At 45.8% G+C, this 17,436-nt stretch overlaps 1 protein-coding gene across 7 annotated transcripts in view; it reads right to left on the bottom strand.

Annotated features, from left to right (window-relative positions):
• ERI3 (ERI1 exoribonuclease family member 3) overlaps nt 1-11,124 on the bottom strand; it is a 132,673-nt gene extending 121,549 nt beyond the window's left edge. Inside the window, exons 1-2 of one of the 7 annotated variants that reach the window (XM_012511395.2) lie at nt 11,106-11,124; nt 8,695-8,770 (exon numbers count right to left, since the gene is read on the bottom strand). Coding sequence is in view for 2 of the 7 variants with exons in the window: in XM_003278639.3 (XP_003278687.1) it covers nt 8,695-8,770; nt 10,738-10,872 (211 nt within the window). In the remaining 5 variants the exon portion in view is untranslated. Of the gene's footprint in view, nt 1-8,694; nt 8,771-10,737 lie in introns of all 7 variants that reach the window. The other 6 variants (XM_030823758.1, XM_012511397.2, XM_003278639.3 and 3 more) reach the window with 6 other exon arrangements.
• Between the last annotated feature and the right edge of the window lie 6,312 nt (nt 11,125-17,436).

Raw genomic sequence — 17,436 nt, forward strand, 5'->3', positions numbered from 1 at the left:
TGGGTGACAGAGACTCCGTCTCAATAAATAAATAAATAAATAAATAAATAAATAAACAAACAAACAAAAATTGTTTTTTAAAATCCATGTGCAATGTGGTTAAAATTTTAAAATTAAAAATATCACACAGACGATATTTGAAGAGACAGATCTCCCTGTAATGCCCACAGAAGGTAGGCTGCATGTTCTCTCTGGTAGAGAGGCTCAAAGCGTCTCTCAGCCCAAACAGTATTCTCTATCCAGCCGAGTTTCCATTAGAAGAGCCCCCACTCAATGCCCACTTCACTGGCACTCCTGCCACCATAGAGCTTTCTCAGGAAACACACCTGCTCCCTGCAGCAGCATCCCACCTGCCCTCGCACCCTCTGGTGTCTTAGGGATTTCTCTTTTCTATTGATGTCTTTATGTTTTAGTCACAAATTTGCAGGCTATAAGTCTATAGCTTATAATATCAACTCAAGATCATTGAGTATCTAAATGAGGGCCAGAACTCAAAAGAAAGTTTATGATTCTGCCTATTTCTGCAAACTATCTTTCATCAGAGACTAAGATTTATACACATTTATTCTCAGACATCCTTTTCCCTCTCCTAGCAAATTAAAGGTATTAAGTAGCCCATGGCAAGGAGGAAAATGAATGATTCTCTCCTCAATATGAAGGGCCCAGGTCCCCAGTGGGGACAGGGGAGGGGTAAACGGGACTGCCACAGGGCCAGCACGATTTGGAGAAACAGGCCTGCACCAGAGCCCCTGGAGGACGGTCTCTGTGCAGAGTATTTACACAACAGACACCAATGGCTCCTCTGCAGCCATTACTGTCTATCAGGTAAATAACACATGTGCCAAAACACACATTTAATGAGGGAAATAATATGCCTTTATAAAGACTCAATCTGTATTTACCTGAGAGACCAAAGAAGCACCAAATCACCAGATTAGAGGAACCACAGAGGAGTCGTTCTGGTGTCTTGGGTAAATAGACATTGTATAGCCTCCATTACTGGAGGGGTGAGCGGAGGGGGTCAACCTTTAACATCCACACACACAGGCCAAGGGAGTCCTCAGGATGGGAAAACAAGAGGAGCCCACTGTGAAACAGGTGGTCTACTCCCACTCCCACCTCCCCAGCCACGTGTACTCAGGATCTCTGGGAGAGTGTATGTTTATACCATCCCAGGATTCAATTCATTCCATTAAAAGCCAGACTAGGAGGCAGGGATACATTCGAGTAACTCCAAGTTACCTGCAACAGGTTCTGAGTCCAGCTGACTGAAAGCACCTAGGAATATAACAATCATAGCTTCCTCAGTTTTCAGTCCTGGTGTAAAAGTCCCTGACCCAATCTGACCTGCAGTATCACAAGTGCTCAGGCACCTGAGTCACAGAAACAACAACAAAAAACACAGTAATACCTGTCTGGAACTCACTTAGTCACAGGCTTTGTCTCAAGCAGCTAAAAATAGCCTGGGAAAAAATACAAATAAACTGCATGCCTTCAAAAGTCATAATCTTCAATCTAATGAATATATCCTTACTGCCAGAGCACTCTCTGTGTAAAAAACAAACTGTCAAAGGTGAAAGAAAACCTAAGAGGCAACATAGTCCAACCAGCCAGGGAAAATGAAATTAGAAAGTGAAAAGGACTGCCCAACGTTCACATTGCAAGAAATAGTAAGAATAGAACCCAGGCTCTCGACTCCAAGGCCAGGGTCTCAGGCTACTGCTCCAACACAAGGAAAAGGCCTCACTAGTCATTTCCCAAGCTGTGCAGTCTCACAGAAGAGGCCAGGAGCCTGAGGACTCTGTCTAGTTTCCTGAAGGCTAGAGGTTGAAGACAAAACAAAGCTTGACATGCCCTGGAACCTCCACATGGTCCCAATGCGGAAAGGAAGCAGGAACTCTAAAACTGGGTCCTCACCTCAACAAAACAGTCTCCTCTTCTCTACACCCAGTCCCTGCCTTGGCCTGTAGCTACAGCTGCTTCTGCTCCAAGGCACGGCTACGGAGAGCTCCCCCAACTCAGAAGCAGCTGCTAATAATCCCAAACTACCAGCAGAGCTAAAATCACTAAAGATCTTCAGGAACACCAAATTCTGAGGGCAACATCACAGGTCACAGCAGGCTTGCTCTCCCCTTCAATTGGTCTGTTTCAGCAGCTCCAAGAAACACATAAAAAGAGGCAATTGTTTGTGATTTGCCTGCTGTTTGCTAAACCAGCAGCCATGCTCAGGAGCTTGGGCAAACTCCTTTCAGCGGCCAAAGCTTGAAGACATCTTTTTGCAAAGTCCTGCAAGTCAGTTGCAACGCCATCACACATGAGAAGCGGCAAAGCCTTGCTTCCTAACACACCATAAATAGACTAGAGATGGATGGAGGGCAGGGTATGGTAGCATCATCCCTTTAAGCACCTCTCACATCTGATCCCAGAAGCATCTGATCAGAATCTGATCCCAGACAGCATCTGATCCCAGAAGAGAGGTACCCAGAACTGTTAAATACTTCCTATACTCCTGGTCCCAAGATGGGGAACTGGTGTAAAAGCAAGGAGTTATATAATCTAGTGTTAAAACACTGGTAATAGACAAACCTAGGTTCAAATCCTGACTCTACTACAAATTATTTGTAATAATAGCTATAATAATAATAATACCTCTATCTTTGGGATTCAATTCAACCATGCAATGTACAAAAAGTGCTTTGCACAACAGCAAGTGCTCAATAAAAGGGAACAGTACTACATGAGAAAGAGAAAAAGGCAACACCCTTTTCTGAAAATCTACTCCAAGCCAGGCATTGTATCGATGATTTACATATTTTATCTTATTTAATCCTCCCAAGTATCAAGCAGAATGGGTAACAGTATTCTCATATTACACATGAGGAAACTAAGGGCTCGGAGGTGCTCAGCTCTTCGGGGCCCTGTTCGATACCACGTGTGATGGCCCACATTTCCCCACATAACTGATTCCCTCCATCCGACAGAGGGCCAACCATGCATATCAACTGCAGTTTTTCTTTTGAGGCAAAGTGTAACTTTAACTAAAAGTGACTCAACCTTAAGCAATAATTAAGTCTATCCAAATCATCCTAACTAGTTTTCATATTTTTTTATATTTTAAAAAGAAAAATTACAGGCCTGAGCACAAGAGCAGAATTAAAAGAATGGCAGCACAAGGAACTCGAAGACTCTTCTCAAACAAAATTCCAGAGGAGCAAATCTTTCCATCTTACAGAGTGGAAACTGGCAGGAGGCAGGGTTATAACCAATTCTTACTCAAGTACCCAAATGTGACGTTTCCTTTTACAAATTTGTGCTTTGGCAAACGCTGCTCCCTATTTTGGAATGCACTTCCATTTTTCGCCAACAAATTATGACTCCTTCCTCAAAATCCAGCTCAAATCTCCCCCCTTTTGGTGGCTTTCTCTGACACTCCATCATAAAGCTAATTGCTTAAGTATGATCCAGTGGCACAGTTTATTCCTACTTCATAACTTTTATCTCACTATGTTGTAAGATATTAGGTATGTTTCTTCTACTACCAGTAATTTTCAAAGAGTTAAGGGAGAAGGATAGAAGACAGCAGTATAGGTGTATGTGTGCATGTGCGTGTAAAAAAAAAGCATATTTGACATAATTCTTTGACTTGTCAGACTAATGCATTTTAAAATTTCAAATAGCATTAAAGAAGAGCATGAGATTGTTTTGTTGTGTGTGTGTGTGTGTGTGTGTTTTAATCTAAACTATGCTAAGTCTAAACAGAGTTTTTAAAGCCTGAGAAACACTGAGCTAGATCCCTAAGGGTAAGGACCACATTTTATTCATTTCTGTATTCCCAGCACCCAGCACAAGACCAGGCACAAAGTAAGCAAGAGTAAATGTTTGCTAAATGAATATGCCCACAGTCATGATGCCAACTGCTCTGGAATTAGAACATGCTAATTAGAACAGAGCAGGGCCTAAGCAGCAAACAAAGCTTCTTCTCTTCCTTTCTTTATCCTTCCTCCTAGCCCACCCCATTCTGTCCTCCCTAGTTAAAAAGAGTGAAAAAGAGCAAAAGAAAGAGTGAGAGACACAGAAAGACAGAGAGAGAGAGAGAGAGAGAGAGAGAATTGTCTTGGTGCCGGAATACCATTAAAAGGATTAATTTAGGGACCAGTGTTTGGACTGTCACATCCAATCACTACCCACAGATCTACAGCTTCCCAAATCAGGCTCATGCAAAGAGGAATCAATTGCAAGGACACAGAGGGTCTGAACAGGCATACTAATGGCCTCCTGAGGTGCCAGCGGCCAGCTCTGACACTCCCATAAATTATCCGCCTTTTGATTTTACCTGTAGCTGTGGGGCACAAGGCACAATTTTGAACACATCAAAGCAATCCCTGGTAACCCAAGGCTCCTCAAGGAATGTCCCCAAAGAGGAAAGCCTAAAAACAATGACCCAAAAGGGAGTCTGCTTCCCAACAGTTCTGGTTCTAGCAATCATTAATTAAAACCCAGCAGAAGCAAATGGATTAACGTGGGACCCAAATCAAACCTAGTAGATCTGGACAAGGCATGCATCAGACTGCAGTTCTGCAATGACTATGCACCTCTCACTCAAGGAAAGTGAAATCACAGCAATAAACTAACACACTTTCATCTGGATGGCAAATCTGCCCTAGCTTTGACAGTACCTCGCAGCAGGACCTCAGGCAACTCATTTAACCTTTCTGGGCCTCAGTTTCTTCCTATGGTATCAAGGACAAGAATGCTGACCACCTGACCCACTTCCCAGAGTGCTGGTGAAAAGTAATTTTAAAAAATTTGAGAAGCACTTTACAAAGATGTAAGGCCACAGGGTGTCAACACTAATAAATGGCCCCAGACAGACAGGGAAGAATGCTGGTCACACTTTGGTGAATTTCTATCGGGAAGCTGCTCACTCGATTTGCTTTACTGATGGTGTTGGGACTAAGGTCCACACTGAAAAAAGTTCTGGGATTGTTTTTTGTTGTTTTATCTTGAGACAGCGTCTCACTCTGTCACCCAGGCTGGAGTGCAGTGGCTCGATCTCAGCTCGTTGCAACCTCCACCTCCCAGGTTCAAGCAATTATCCTGCCTCAGCCTCCTCAATAGCTGGGACTACATGTGTGTGCCACCATGTCTGGCTGATTTTTTGCATTTTTGTAGAGATGAGGTTTCACCATGTTGGCCAGGCTGGTCTCAAACTCCTGACCTCCTGACCTCAGGTGATCCACCTGCCTTGACCTCCCAAAGTGTTGGGATTACCGGTGTGAGCCACTGCGCCTGGCCAGTTCTGGGATTCTAAATGGAACACCCATTGTCTGAAAATTTTCCATTATGACGAACAGTGCCTTGCTTTAGTTGTAAATTCTTCCTGTCTGCTGGCTGCCACCGCGAGCGGCTATGTTTTTAGCATATGTTCACAACGACAACTATGAGGACACAAAAAATATGAAGCCAAAAGCCAAGTCACCCAAATACTGGCTGCTTTTTAAACACTTATTATATAAAATTTTATTAGTGATAAAAGTTATCAAGACACTGTGCAAAGAGTTTTACATACATTATTAAATCCTTCAGCCAACTCGATTGTCTCATTATCTCCATTTTACAGATAGCAAAGTGAAGCCCAGAGAGGAAGTCACTTGCCCAAGGTCACATAAACACTGCTATCAAAAACCTACACTGGGGCTTGTAGGATGAAGACCTCTTACAAAGGAAAAGTAGGAAGAAAGGGAAAGCGCAGACATGGGACTCTCAGCTCTAACCTATTCATCAGACGCTCACCAAATACAATACTTTATTTGGCCCCTGTCCTTGACATATACCATCATACCTGAACTAGGAGACATCTCCAAAATGTCTGGAAGAGGTCATCAGTCTTCTACAAGCAAGGAAAGGAGAGACCAAATAGGACATATATAGAATGAGGACAATTTCCTGGAAAGCTTAGGAAAACGGGTCATCCTCTGTGTGTACAGTTCAAGAAGTTCAAATTAATTGACATTAAGCTATGAGCCCTAAGACCAAGACCCCTTCCAGGGCCCCATTTATTCCATACTTCATTAAAATATAGTTTCCAAAGGATTTTAATTTTTTTTTTTTTTTTTTTTTTTTGAGACAGAGTATCGCTCTGTTGCCCAGGCTGGAGTACGGTGGCACAATCTCGGCTCACTGCAACCTCCACCGCCCAGGTTCAAGCGATTCTCATGCCTCAGCCTCCCAAGTAGCTGGGATTACAGGCACATGCCACCACGCCCAGCTAATTTTTATATTTTTAGTAGAAATAGGGTTTCGCCATGTTGGCCAGGCTGGTCTCAAACTCCTGGCCTCAAGTGATCCACCCACCTCGGCCTCCCAAAGTGCTGGGATTATGGGCATGAGCCACCGTGCCCAGCTCTTTCAATTCATTTTATACCATCTTTCCCTTTCTACATCTTTTCCAGTCTGTAAAATAGAAGCCAGTATCTCCAACAAATTCTTTGGTAGACATTCTAGTAGATAGGTAGGAAGTTAGTAAAGAGAACCGTTATACTCATATATGCAAATATTTAGTTATATTCTTTTTTTTATTTATAAGAAAAGCATATTTATAGATTAGTTTTTGTTGTTTTTTGTTTTTTTGTAAAGTTGGGTCTCAGTATCTTGACCAGGTTGGTCCCGATTTCCTGCCTCAAGCCTCAGCCTCCCAAAGTGCTGAGATTATAGGCAAGAGCCATCATGGCCAGCCATATACTCAATTTTTAAGGACCAAAATAATGCCACAAAAGGGAAAAATAAAATGCTATCCACGTAATTGCCACAGCCTCCTGACTAGTCCTGCTGCTTCCAGTATCGTCTGTCCCCTTCAATCCATTTTTCACAATGAAATCAGAGTAAACTTTTTTTTTTTTTTTTTTTTGAGACAGAGTCTTGCTCTGTCACCCAGGCTGGAGTGCAGTGGTGCCATCTCAGCTCACTGCAACCTCCACCTTCTGGGTTCAAGCAATTCTCCCGCCTCAGCCTCCCAAGTAGCTGGGATTATAGATGTGCACCACCACGCCCAGCTAATTTTTGTGTTTTTAGTAGAGACAGGGTTTCAACATGTTGGCCAGGCTGGTCTCAAACTCCTGACCTCAAGTGATCTGCCCGCCTCAGCTTCCCAAAGTGCTAGGATTACAGGCATGAGCCACCACGCTGGTCTGCCAACTTTCTAAAACATAAATCTAATGTCAGTCTACTGCTTAAAACCCTTTAATGGCTTCTTACTGTTCTTAAATCTGATCCAGAGGTCAGCAAACTATATGTCCCATGGGCCAAATCTAGCTGTCACCTTTATTTATTTTATAAATAAAGTTTTACAGGAATACATCCATGCTCTTCCTTTTCATACTGTCTGTGGCTACTTTCGTGCATAACTGCAGAGTTTAGTAGAGTTGAGAAGTTGTGACAGAGACCCAAAGCCTAAATATTTACTATTTTATCCATTACAGAAAAAGTTTGCAGAGCCCTAATCTAAGTTTTTTTCTACTCCCTGGTCTAATCCTAAGAGTTTATAAGGCTAAGGCTCTGGCCTCTGCTTAGCTCCTGCTTCATCTCTCCCCATATCCTCCTGTCCCCTGACCACTAAGTACTCTGTTTCAGCCACATTGAACTTTCTCAAATTCAACAAAGCTCTGACACTTGGTCCCTCATGTCTTCATCTAATTTTTTTCTTTTCTTTTTTTTTTAATTTTCCGTGTTCTTTGAGGGTTCGTTTAATTCTATGTGAGGAGGTTTACCTCCTCTGAGAGGCCTTCCCTGAGTCTACAAGTCTGGGTTAGAGACCCTTCTGAGTATTCCCAAAGCCTCTACACTTCCCTTACTATCGCACTCTCAGATCATATCATAACTGCCTTTTTACTATCAGTCTCTCCCGTGAATTTGCAAGCTCTATGGTGTCAGGGAAGGTGGCTTTCTTGTTCACCACTACAATCCCAGGAACAAGCACAGTGCCTGGCCCTTAGCTATTGAACAAACAAGCTCGAGTCCCTGGATATCAATCATCCAGAGTATGCCTCTTTAGCTGGTCCCTGATCCTTGTAAAACAGACAGGTTGGAACTAACCATCCACCAAAAGGTGACATGCAACCTAAATTAAACCAAGATCCCAAAGGCCTTGGTCAAATACATCAGCAAAAGCCAAACGATAGCCAGGTGTAGTGGCACATGCCTGTAGCTCCAGCTACTTGTGGGGAGGAGGATGGCTTGAACCCAGGAGTTCGAGCCCAGCATGGGCAACCTAGCAAGAGTCTCATAAATAAATAAATAAATAAATAAATAAATGTTTAAAGCCAAATGAAGATATTTCTTCCTATTTTCTTAAGATGTGTATTTCTCAGGACAATGGGCTATTCTGGTTCTATTCAACCATCCTGAACCTAAAGTAGGTGCTCATGAGATGCCCATAAAGCAATTGTGACAGAACTTGAGAGTCTGGATCTCCCACCTCCAACTCTTACCACTTTAGAAACTTTAAGTAAGTTTTTACAGACTTTGAGCACATGTTACCTTATCAGAAGAAGCTACAAAAAAATACGATTCGTTTAGACTTTGGGGATACGTGGGAAAAAAAAAATACAATCTGCATCGGCCCCCACCCCCTACCCTCCAAGCCCAAATACTCAGAAGGAAATAAAGCCAAACTTGACCATGCAACAGGATTCTCACCTCTCCTTACTTCGAAGATGCCAAGACCGGCAGCTGGGGATGCTGAAGGTTCTGTGAGAGCTGGAAAGCCCCAATGCTGTGGATAAATACACATCTCTGCAACAAGTCTATTTCAATACCAAGCATCAAATCCCCATGAAGGATACTACACCTCAAACTCTAAACTCAAACTTTGGGATAACTGCTATCTATGTGGAAAGACAGTGCCCCCACAGAGCTTTCGGAAACTATTAGTACTACAGTTGTAATGATTTTCATGTTCTCTAGTCATATACTTTTTGCTCCTATGGAGGCTCACCTCCTAGAAACACTAAACATTTACCGAGAAAGACAGCTATGAAGTGGTGCCTCTTTGGGTAATTTCATAATTCTAGTCTAGTCAAGGAGGAAGACACTGGTAAGACTGACAATATTCAGAACTAAGGAACTAAGGCTGGGCCAGGACTGGGGGAGGGGCTGGTTGCCACAAATCCACAAGCCATACTGCAAATGGCCACATAGACTAGGAAACACTTTCAGGATACTTCCAAACCGGCTTCAAGCTCTAAGAAAGTCAAGGTAACTAAATCCCAAGTCAAAACATCAATAGATATCTATCATCCTTTTCAACTAATTCATATCCTCCAAAGGACCAGAAGTTGCAGAGATGCCCCTGTCAGTGATGTCTTTTACATAAAGAAACACCTAGGGTTGGAACTAATATATTCCTGTCTACCATTCCATACATTTAAGACTTTCTTCTACTCAGATCCCCTGGGAAAACGCCACTCACCAATTTACCCCACCGCAAAGAAAACACTTCTTTAAAATGAAAGAGAATAAAAGCACTTTTATTTGGAAATTTCAAGTTGGAAGAAGAGCTCTTAGCCAAGCTCTATGACCTAGCTAGCTGATTATTTACAGGATCTTTGGGCAGGAATTGTTAATGAGCTTTTAATTTGGAGTGCTTAAGTTGCCAAAGTGCTCTGAGCTCCAGTGAAGCACCACAGAATCCATAAAGGAAACCTTATCAATCACTTCCCGGCAGCTCCCTTCCCCCAACCCCCACCTCCTGAGGAAAAGGCAGCCAAGTGGGTTTCTAACCAGGATCACAGACACACATTAGTGGAGTCACACTCCAAGTCCCTGTTTATAAATTGGCTTTTAAATGGTAGGAGATTCAGGTATAATAAACTTAAGCTCCAAGCAAGAACCCACTAAAACAAGGCATGCTGTATATGATAAAGTCAGAATAAAGCAGAATTTGATGAAGCCAATTTCTGGAAGAAACTCCACAATCAAAACTCATTTAGCCACTCACAACCTACTATAGTTTGAATCGCGTACAGTCTTTTAGCCAATAGGATTCACGTTTTGATGCCCTTCCGCTGGGAGACTGATGAAATGTCTGACAAGAGTAAATGCCATTGAAGTGGCCAGAGACCTCTCGCAGACAGAACGATGGGCACTATTCGTTGCAAAAATCCAGCTCTAAGGACAAAATCCAAACCCATTGAGGGGCCCCACATCCAGCATCTTCCAAGTCAACAAGGAGCAGTTATATTTTGCAAGAACTCGCAGTCAAGCCTCAATCCAAGTTCATGCTTTTTTTAGGAAAACACCTGTTGCTGGACCATTTGCAAGACAGGCAAACAGAAAGCTAGCCAGGTTAGGCCCTTATTCACTCCATCCACCATCACTACTACCACCGCTTCAGATTTACAAAGAGGCAAACTGCTAACCTGGTGTGTGTGCATGTGTTGGGGAGAGGGTCAAGGGAATGTTCTACCTACAATCTCCTTGCTCCATTTCTAGCCTCTCTGGTCAAACCTTTTTCTTCTCTAGTAATCTCAGTAAGTCAAGCCCCTTAATAAACTCACCCATCCTGTCTTGCAAAGCTCTGCCCCGCTCCCCCTCCGCCAGAACGTTACTCAGTAGATTAAGCATCCAGGGTGAGCACATGGGCCAGCACCCCAGGCTGCACAAATTCTGCGCACCGCGACCCTCACCCCGCATGCATTAACCAGGGCCCAATCTTGGGGGGGGCCATTCAGCATCACCCACCCCGGGGTGTTGCCCCCAACTCGGGCCCATCCAAGTCCAGGGGAGAGTAAGGGGAGGGGCGGGGGGCCAGGAGACCAGCCCTCCTTCCCAGGGCCGCCCCCGCCCCCCGTCAGCAGCGGGAGAGGCTGTCGCCATGGCAACGCCCCCTCCTCGGGGCCAGCGCGGCAGGCTCCCTCCAGGTGCAGGCCCCGACGTCTCCCTCGGCCTCAGCAAGCGCTCAGGGCAGTTGGCGGCGGCGGGCGCGGCCCGCGCCGACTGCGGCGCCGGCCAGGCAGAGGCAGGGCCAGCTCCGCCCGCTCCCCACCGCCCGTTCCCGGCCGCCTGAACAGCGGCAGCCAGCACCACGAGTCCACAACACACCGACTCACCTCCGCGCACTCTGACCCCGACCGACGCGGCGGACGGGCGGGCGCTGTGGCCAACCGCTGAGCCCGCTGCCGGCCCCTTTGACCAATGAGCTGCAGTCGGGCGGGGCTTCTTCTCCCCAAACGCTCGCTCTCCCGCCGACATGCGCGCTAAGGTATGTCAAGATGGTGACTCCCGGCAGCCGGCCTTACGGGACTTGTAGTTTTGACGTTGCACAAACTCAGGCGAGAAGGCGGGGGCGGGGACATCACTTCTGATCTGTGAAAGGAATTTTTTTAAAATGAAACTTTCTATGGCCTACAGCGATCTAACCAGGATCACAGACACGCATTAATGGAGTCCCCCATCTCCGTTTTCCCGCCCTCCAATATACCCGTAAGGTGAATGTGGGCTCACAACGTGACAGATTCTATTTACATGACTCCTCATGATTCGTTCATTCAGCAAGTAATTATTGTCATCTACTCTCTGATGTGGGCCTGGGGGAGACCTGAGACAAGGAGGGGTTAAGCTAAGAGGAAAATGCTTAGATTTGTGAAGGGCCGTCCTAAGGAAGAGGGAACTGGCTTGTTCAGGTCCACTCAGAGGAAACTTCTGTTTAAAAGGTTTCTGGCCTCAGCTGTGAGGAGCTTCCCCAGTCTCTCCAGTAAGCTGGAGAGACCTGTGTTTCTTCACCCTGGTTATGCCTTTCTGGGTAGTCATGGGTCCCAGGTTATGAGCTGGGAAACCTCCCCCTTAGCCAAGCCAGTGATGGCTTTGACAGCTTCTCAATCGGTCAGCACCCCATTCTCTGGGCCCAGCTTCAGTTACCAAGCCCCTCTGTGTGCTGTCTGCATACTTACGCTTAGGATGATGTCATTTCTGGGCCCTACCACCTCTGAGAGCGGACCTTACCATAACGGTTTCCACCTGAGCTGGGAGTGCCTGGTAATCCCCATATCAGGGAATGCCTTCCTTAATCCCACCCACGTCATAGGTTAGGTGATTCTGCTGTGCACCTGTAGCATTTATCATATTGTTTTATAATTGTCTATTTCCTTGTTGTCGCTCCCACAGGGTTTTAAGTCCTTTAGGAAAAGCATTTTTTCCATATTGTTCATGTTGTATCAGTAATACACAGCATAGTGCAGGCATAAAGAAGGCCCGCAATAAATGTCTGCGAACAAATGAGGGAATATCCAGCAGCATCCGGGACAAACTTATCCCGAGGTCAGTAAAGTGGAGGCACTATCCCCCAATTCTTGGAGCTGGAACAGATTCTCCTATTATTACCTAGACATTAACCCCAGTTGGTCAGTCAGTCCACTTGTATTTATAGTGCCTCTCTTAAGTGTCAGGCACTGTTTCTGTTGCTGAGGATTCATTGATGAATAACGACACACCTCTATTCTCAAGGAGCTTTTAAATTGGAGACGGAAGCTGGGTGCCGTGGCTCACGTCTGTAATTCTAACACTTTGGGAGGTTGAGGCAGGAGGATCCTTTGAGACCAGGAGTTCAAGACCAGTGTGGGCAACATAATGAGATTCTCATCTCTACAAAAAAGTTAAAAATTAGGCAGGCATGGTGGCACGTGCTTGTAGTCCCAGGTACTCAGGAGGCTGAGGTGGGAGGATTACTGGAGCCTGGGAGGACAAGGCTGCAGTGAGCCATAATAAATAAATTGGAGAGGGGCTGTAGGAGGAAGAAAGATAATAAAACAAGTACATATGAAAATAAGACAAGAGGCAGTGAGATAGCTTTGTTATATACTGAGTTATGGCCTGAGAGCAGGGCACAGCCAATCTTCTTGGCTGTAAGAATGAAGTAAATCTATAGTATCTGGATTCAAGGCTTTATTTAATGCTCAGCCCCAACATCCTCCGTGGAGCCTTCCATGGTCCCCTTGACTTCCCCAGAATGTGTTCTTTCCTGCTTGGTGCACTATGGCTCAACTGTACAGCTTCCAGGACTTCACCACACTGTGAGCTCTTTTTGTACAAAGACCAGACAAATTGATTCAAATAATAGAACAGTTTAACACCTCAGTATACACTTGGTATCTTACACTGCCGCCTAACACAGCACTTGGCTTTCTCAAGCCATGGCTCTGTTGTGTGCTATCTGGTTCCCTAGAAAACAGAGCCGGGGCCGGGCACAGTGGCTCATGCCTGTAATCCCAACACTTTGGCAGGCCAAGGTGGAAGGATTGCTTGAGCCCGGGGGTTCATGACCAGACTGGTCAACATAGCAAGATCCCATCTGTGTAAAAGAAAAAAGAAAAAAAAGGAAATGGGGCCTGAAGCAAAACTTATCTGCTCAAATTTAATTGGGGAGTTCAATCCCAAGGCATCAAGAGTGAGGGGAGCTGGGTATGGTGACGCATGTAGTAGTCCCAGCTACTCAGGAGGCAGGAGGATCGCTTGAAGTCAGGAGTTCAAGGCTAGCCTGGGCAACATGGCAAGACTCCGTGACTTAAATAAACAAATAAATAAAAGAGTAGGGGGAAGGGGGGAAGTGAAGCAGGGAAGGAGGGAAAGAAAGTACAAGATGGTGTCTTACTGAGAAGTTGGCCAGTGCCTCAAAGAAAATACTAGTTGCTCTGTCGTACAAGGTGTGTAGAACCATCCTGTGTGACAGGGAGAAGGAAGGGTTATGTTACCCCACCACTGCAGTAGCACAGGGGGTGCCAGATTCCACACCCTGAAGCACAGTCATTCATCTGAGACTAGAAACAATGAGAGGAATCAAAGCCTCTGGTTGGGTCAGATTAGGTCCACTGCAGTCCCACCACAGTGGGCACATTGGAGGCTGTGTCAAAACCTAACCCTCATCCCAAGGGAAACAAAGATAACCAGAGGTGTTAGTAAATGAGGTGGGAGTGGCAGTTGAGCTGTCCAATAAACAAGTGGCCAGTGGCCAGAGTCGGGGGTGCAGACAAGGCAAGGGTAAGTGAATTTGGGGAGGCAGATGAACTGAGTCCAACACACAGACACACAGACACCCTAGCTGCTGGATTAAGCGACTGAGCTAAAGTGAACACTAAGAGCAAGAACAAAAGAGAGGACCAAGTTAAGTCTTTTTTTTTTTTTTTTTTCTTTTTGAGATGGAGTTTCACTCTTGTTACCCAGGCTGGAGTGCAATGGCGCGATTTCAACTCACCGCAACCTCCGCCTCCTGGGTTCAAGCAATTCTCCTGCCTCAGCCTCCCAAGTAGCTGGGATTACAGGCATGCACCACCAGGCCTGGCTAATTTTTGTATTTTTAGTAGAGACAGGGTTTCTCCATGTTGGTCAGGTTGGTCTCAAACTATCGACCTCAGGTGATCCACCCACCTTGGCCTCCCAAAGTGCTGGGATTACAGGCATGAGCCACTGCGCCCGGTCAGTTAGGTCTTCTTATACCCTGTCAAACCACCAGGAAAAGCAGCAAGGTGGCCATCAAAGCTAGGACCTTAACCAGCTGTCAAAGCGCAGAGAGTGCAGGACCCAAGGATAATACATGGCAGCCTGCAAACCTTGGCACAGCTGAAAGAACCCAGACTGGGTCTGAAACCATTTTATGTGGCAGCTGGAAGACCTGCTACTGCTGTCGTAGTCCCTGTAAGCTATATAAGACAGCATAGGAGGATGGGCTCAGAGAGAACCTGTTCAGGTTTGAGTCCTGGCTCCATCTGTGACCTTAGGCAAATCACATACCTCTCTGAAGTTCAGTTTCTTCATCTCTAGAATGTAGATAATACTTGTATCTACCCGTTATTGGAATTAAATATACAACTGCTTAGCACTACCTAGAATAAAGAGTTCAGTAAACAGTGGCTATTACTATTATTCTCACCCTTCTCCTACCCCTTTCTCCTGCCCCTCTTCCCACCATGACCACCACCACCCTACCTCCTCTTCTCCCCAACCCAACCCCCTAGCAGTCTTCTGCCGCTCCAGGAGGAGTCAGGGCTGGATCTGGCCATGCTGCATTCTTCCTGCTTTTCCCCAGAGCTGTTCCCCAAGAGCCTGAGCCATTCATCTCCCTGGTGACCTGAATCTGAACTAAGAGATGGATGTGGGGTGGCTGAGGCCAGGGTGGTAATGTGCTCCCTTATCTCCGTGCCCCTCACTAGGGCCTAGTTAATTTTCCCTTTGATTTTAATATAGATTTATTGAAAGTTTCAGTTATCAAAACAAACTGCAGCAGCAAATTGGTGTTCTTTGCAGGCCTACAAGTGCCTATAAAGCTGCCATGCTCGGGAACGAATGGCGCTCTCCGGGAGGTCAGTCATGGCAACAGGAAGTCCCTGGGGACACACACACTGCAGTTTAATATTTTTCTTATTAGCCTTTTTCTTCTTGGCTATCTAAGCCTCCCCTTTAAATCGGAAATCAAATGGAGCCACCTGCCCAGGGAGGTTCTCTTCCTTAGGCTGTGACACTCTCTGCCTACTCTCTGTCCCCTCTCTAGTCCCAGTGTCCTTACCTCAAATCCTGTGACTCCACCCTGATTTGCCCCCGGGCCCAGAGAGAGTCATGATTCACATGCCCCAGAGGTGTGGCTCACAAATGTCATGAATCCCACAGCTTTGTCCCAACTGTACAAAGTCGGCTTGGGCTATCCAGCCACTAGTCAGAGGCAAAGCAGCCCTAGAAAAGATTGGGGCCCCAGATTTCTTCCATATCTTGTGCTCAGAAGGGAGGAAAAAGCAAAGTTTGAAAGCAAAGGAGTTGCTTTCAAAGAGGCAGACGATCCTGTCAGGATGTATTGAACTCAACGGAAGTAAAAAGGAGATGGTGATCCTAGAAAGTGTGCAAGCTCTCTTTCCAGCCCAAGAATTTTCCAATTTCATTCTCGTAGTCCCAATGCTACTCCCAATATGGCTCCCCCTCCTCTCAATCGCAGATTGATTTTTGAGGCTCCTCTCTCTGGCCCCAATTTGCCTAAGGACCAGCCAGCACTCTCTAGTGCCCCAGGGGCTCCCATAGCTAGAACCATTCACTGCCACTTCTAGGCTCTGAATCAGTCCTGTCCCAGCGGAGGGTCTCCATGCCTGGTAATATTTTTTTTTTTTTTTTTTTTGAGACAGGGTCTCACTCTGTCACCTAGGCTAGAGGGCAGTGGCACAATCACGGCCCACTCCCAGGCTTAAGCGCTCTTTCAACCTCAGGCTCTCGAGTAGCTGGGACTATGGGTTTGTGCAACTTCGCCTGGCTACTTTTTGTTTGTTTGTGTTTTTTTGTAGAGACAGGGTTTTACCATGTTGCCCAGGCTAGTTTCAAACTCCTAGGCTCAAGTGACCTTCCTGCCTCAGCCTCCCAAAATGCTGGAACTATAGGCATGAACCACCCCACCCGACCCACACCTGGTAATCCTGAGGGCACCGTCATCCTTTCTGGGTCTGATATGCAGCTGCATCACGTTTGTGAGCCGCATCCCAATTCCCAATGTCCTCGCCTCATTCTTAAACATTCCCTGCTAGGCCGGGTGCAGTGGCTCACGCCTATAATCCTAGCACTTTGGGAGGCCGAGGTGGGTGGATCACAAGGTCAGGAGTTCAAGACCAGCCTGGCCAACATGGTGAAACCCCGTCTTTACTAAAAACACAAAAATTAGGCCAGTGTGGTGGCACACGACTGTAGTCCCAGCTACTCGGGAGGCTGAGGCGAGTGAATTGCTTGAACCTGGGAGGCGGAGGTTGCAGTGAGCCGAGACCACGCTATTGCACTCCAGCCTGGCGACAGAGCAAGACTCTGTCTCAAAAAAAAAAAAAAAAAAAATCCCTGCTAGTAGCAAAGGCTACTACTGCCCTTACTCAGAACACAGACTATGACTTAAGGGTCTAGACAACTATAGCTGTGCGCCAGAATGGTGGAAGATGCTGAGGTTTGGACCCAGACAGTGCAGGATTTGAATCCTGGCTCTGACACTTACTGACTGACTCTGTGACTTGGGAAATCTCTTTGTGGTTTTATTGCACCTTCTGCTTACATCTACTCCTGTCTGGGGAGCACAGTAATAAAGTGGTTTGCCTCTGTGTCTCTCTCCTACAATATTCTGAGATCCTCAAGGAACAGGACTGTGTCTTATCTTTAGATTCCATGTGCATATAGTTGATGAATAACTGAAGACAGCTTCTCTGAGCCTGTTTCCTCAACTGTAAAATGGAGATAATGCCTATATCACCAATATAGTGAAGAAAGTGCCCACCCAGCATAAGGTAGGTACTTAGTGAGTAAAGTTTCCTTCATCAATTTTCCTTAGAGTTTCGTTGTCAACCACGAACAGTCCTACTTTTCGCCTGTTCCCACCTCAGCTTCAAGTTCAGCTCTCTCTTGTTGTCTACTAGGGCTTTCGCCTCACTGATCAGA

This window comes from Nomascus leucogenys, chromosome 12 (assembly GCF_006542625.1).
Source record: "Nomascus leucogenys isolate Asia chromosome 12, Asia_NLE_v1, whole genome shotgun sequence".
Lineage (NCBI taxonomy): Eukaryota > Metazoa > Chordata > Mammalia > Primates > Hylobatidae > Nomascus > Nomascus leucogenys.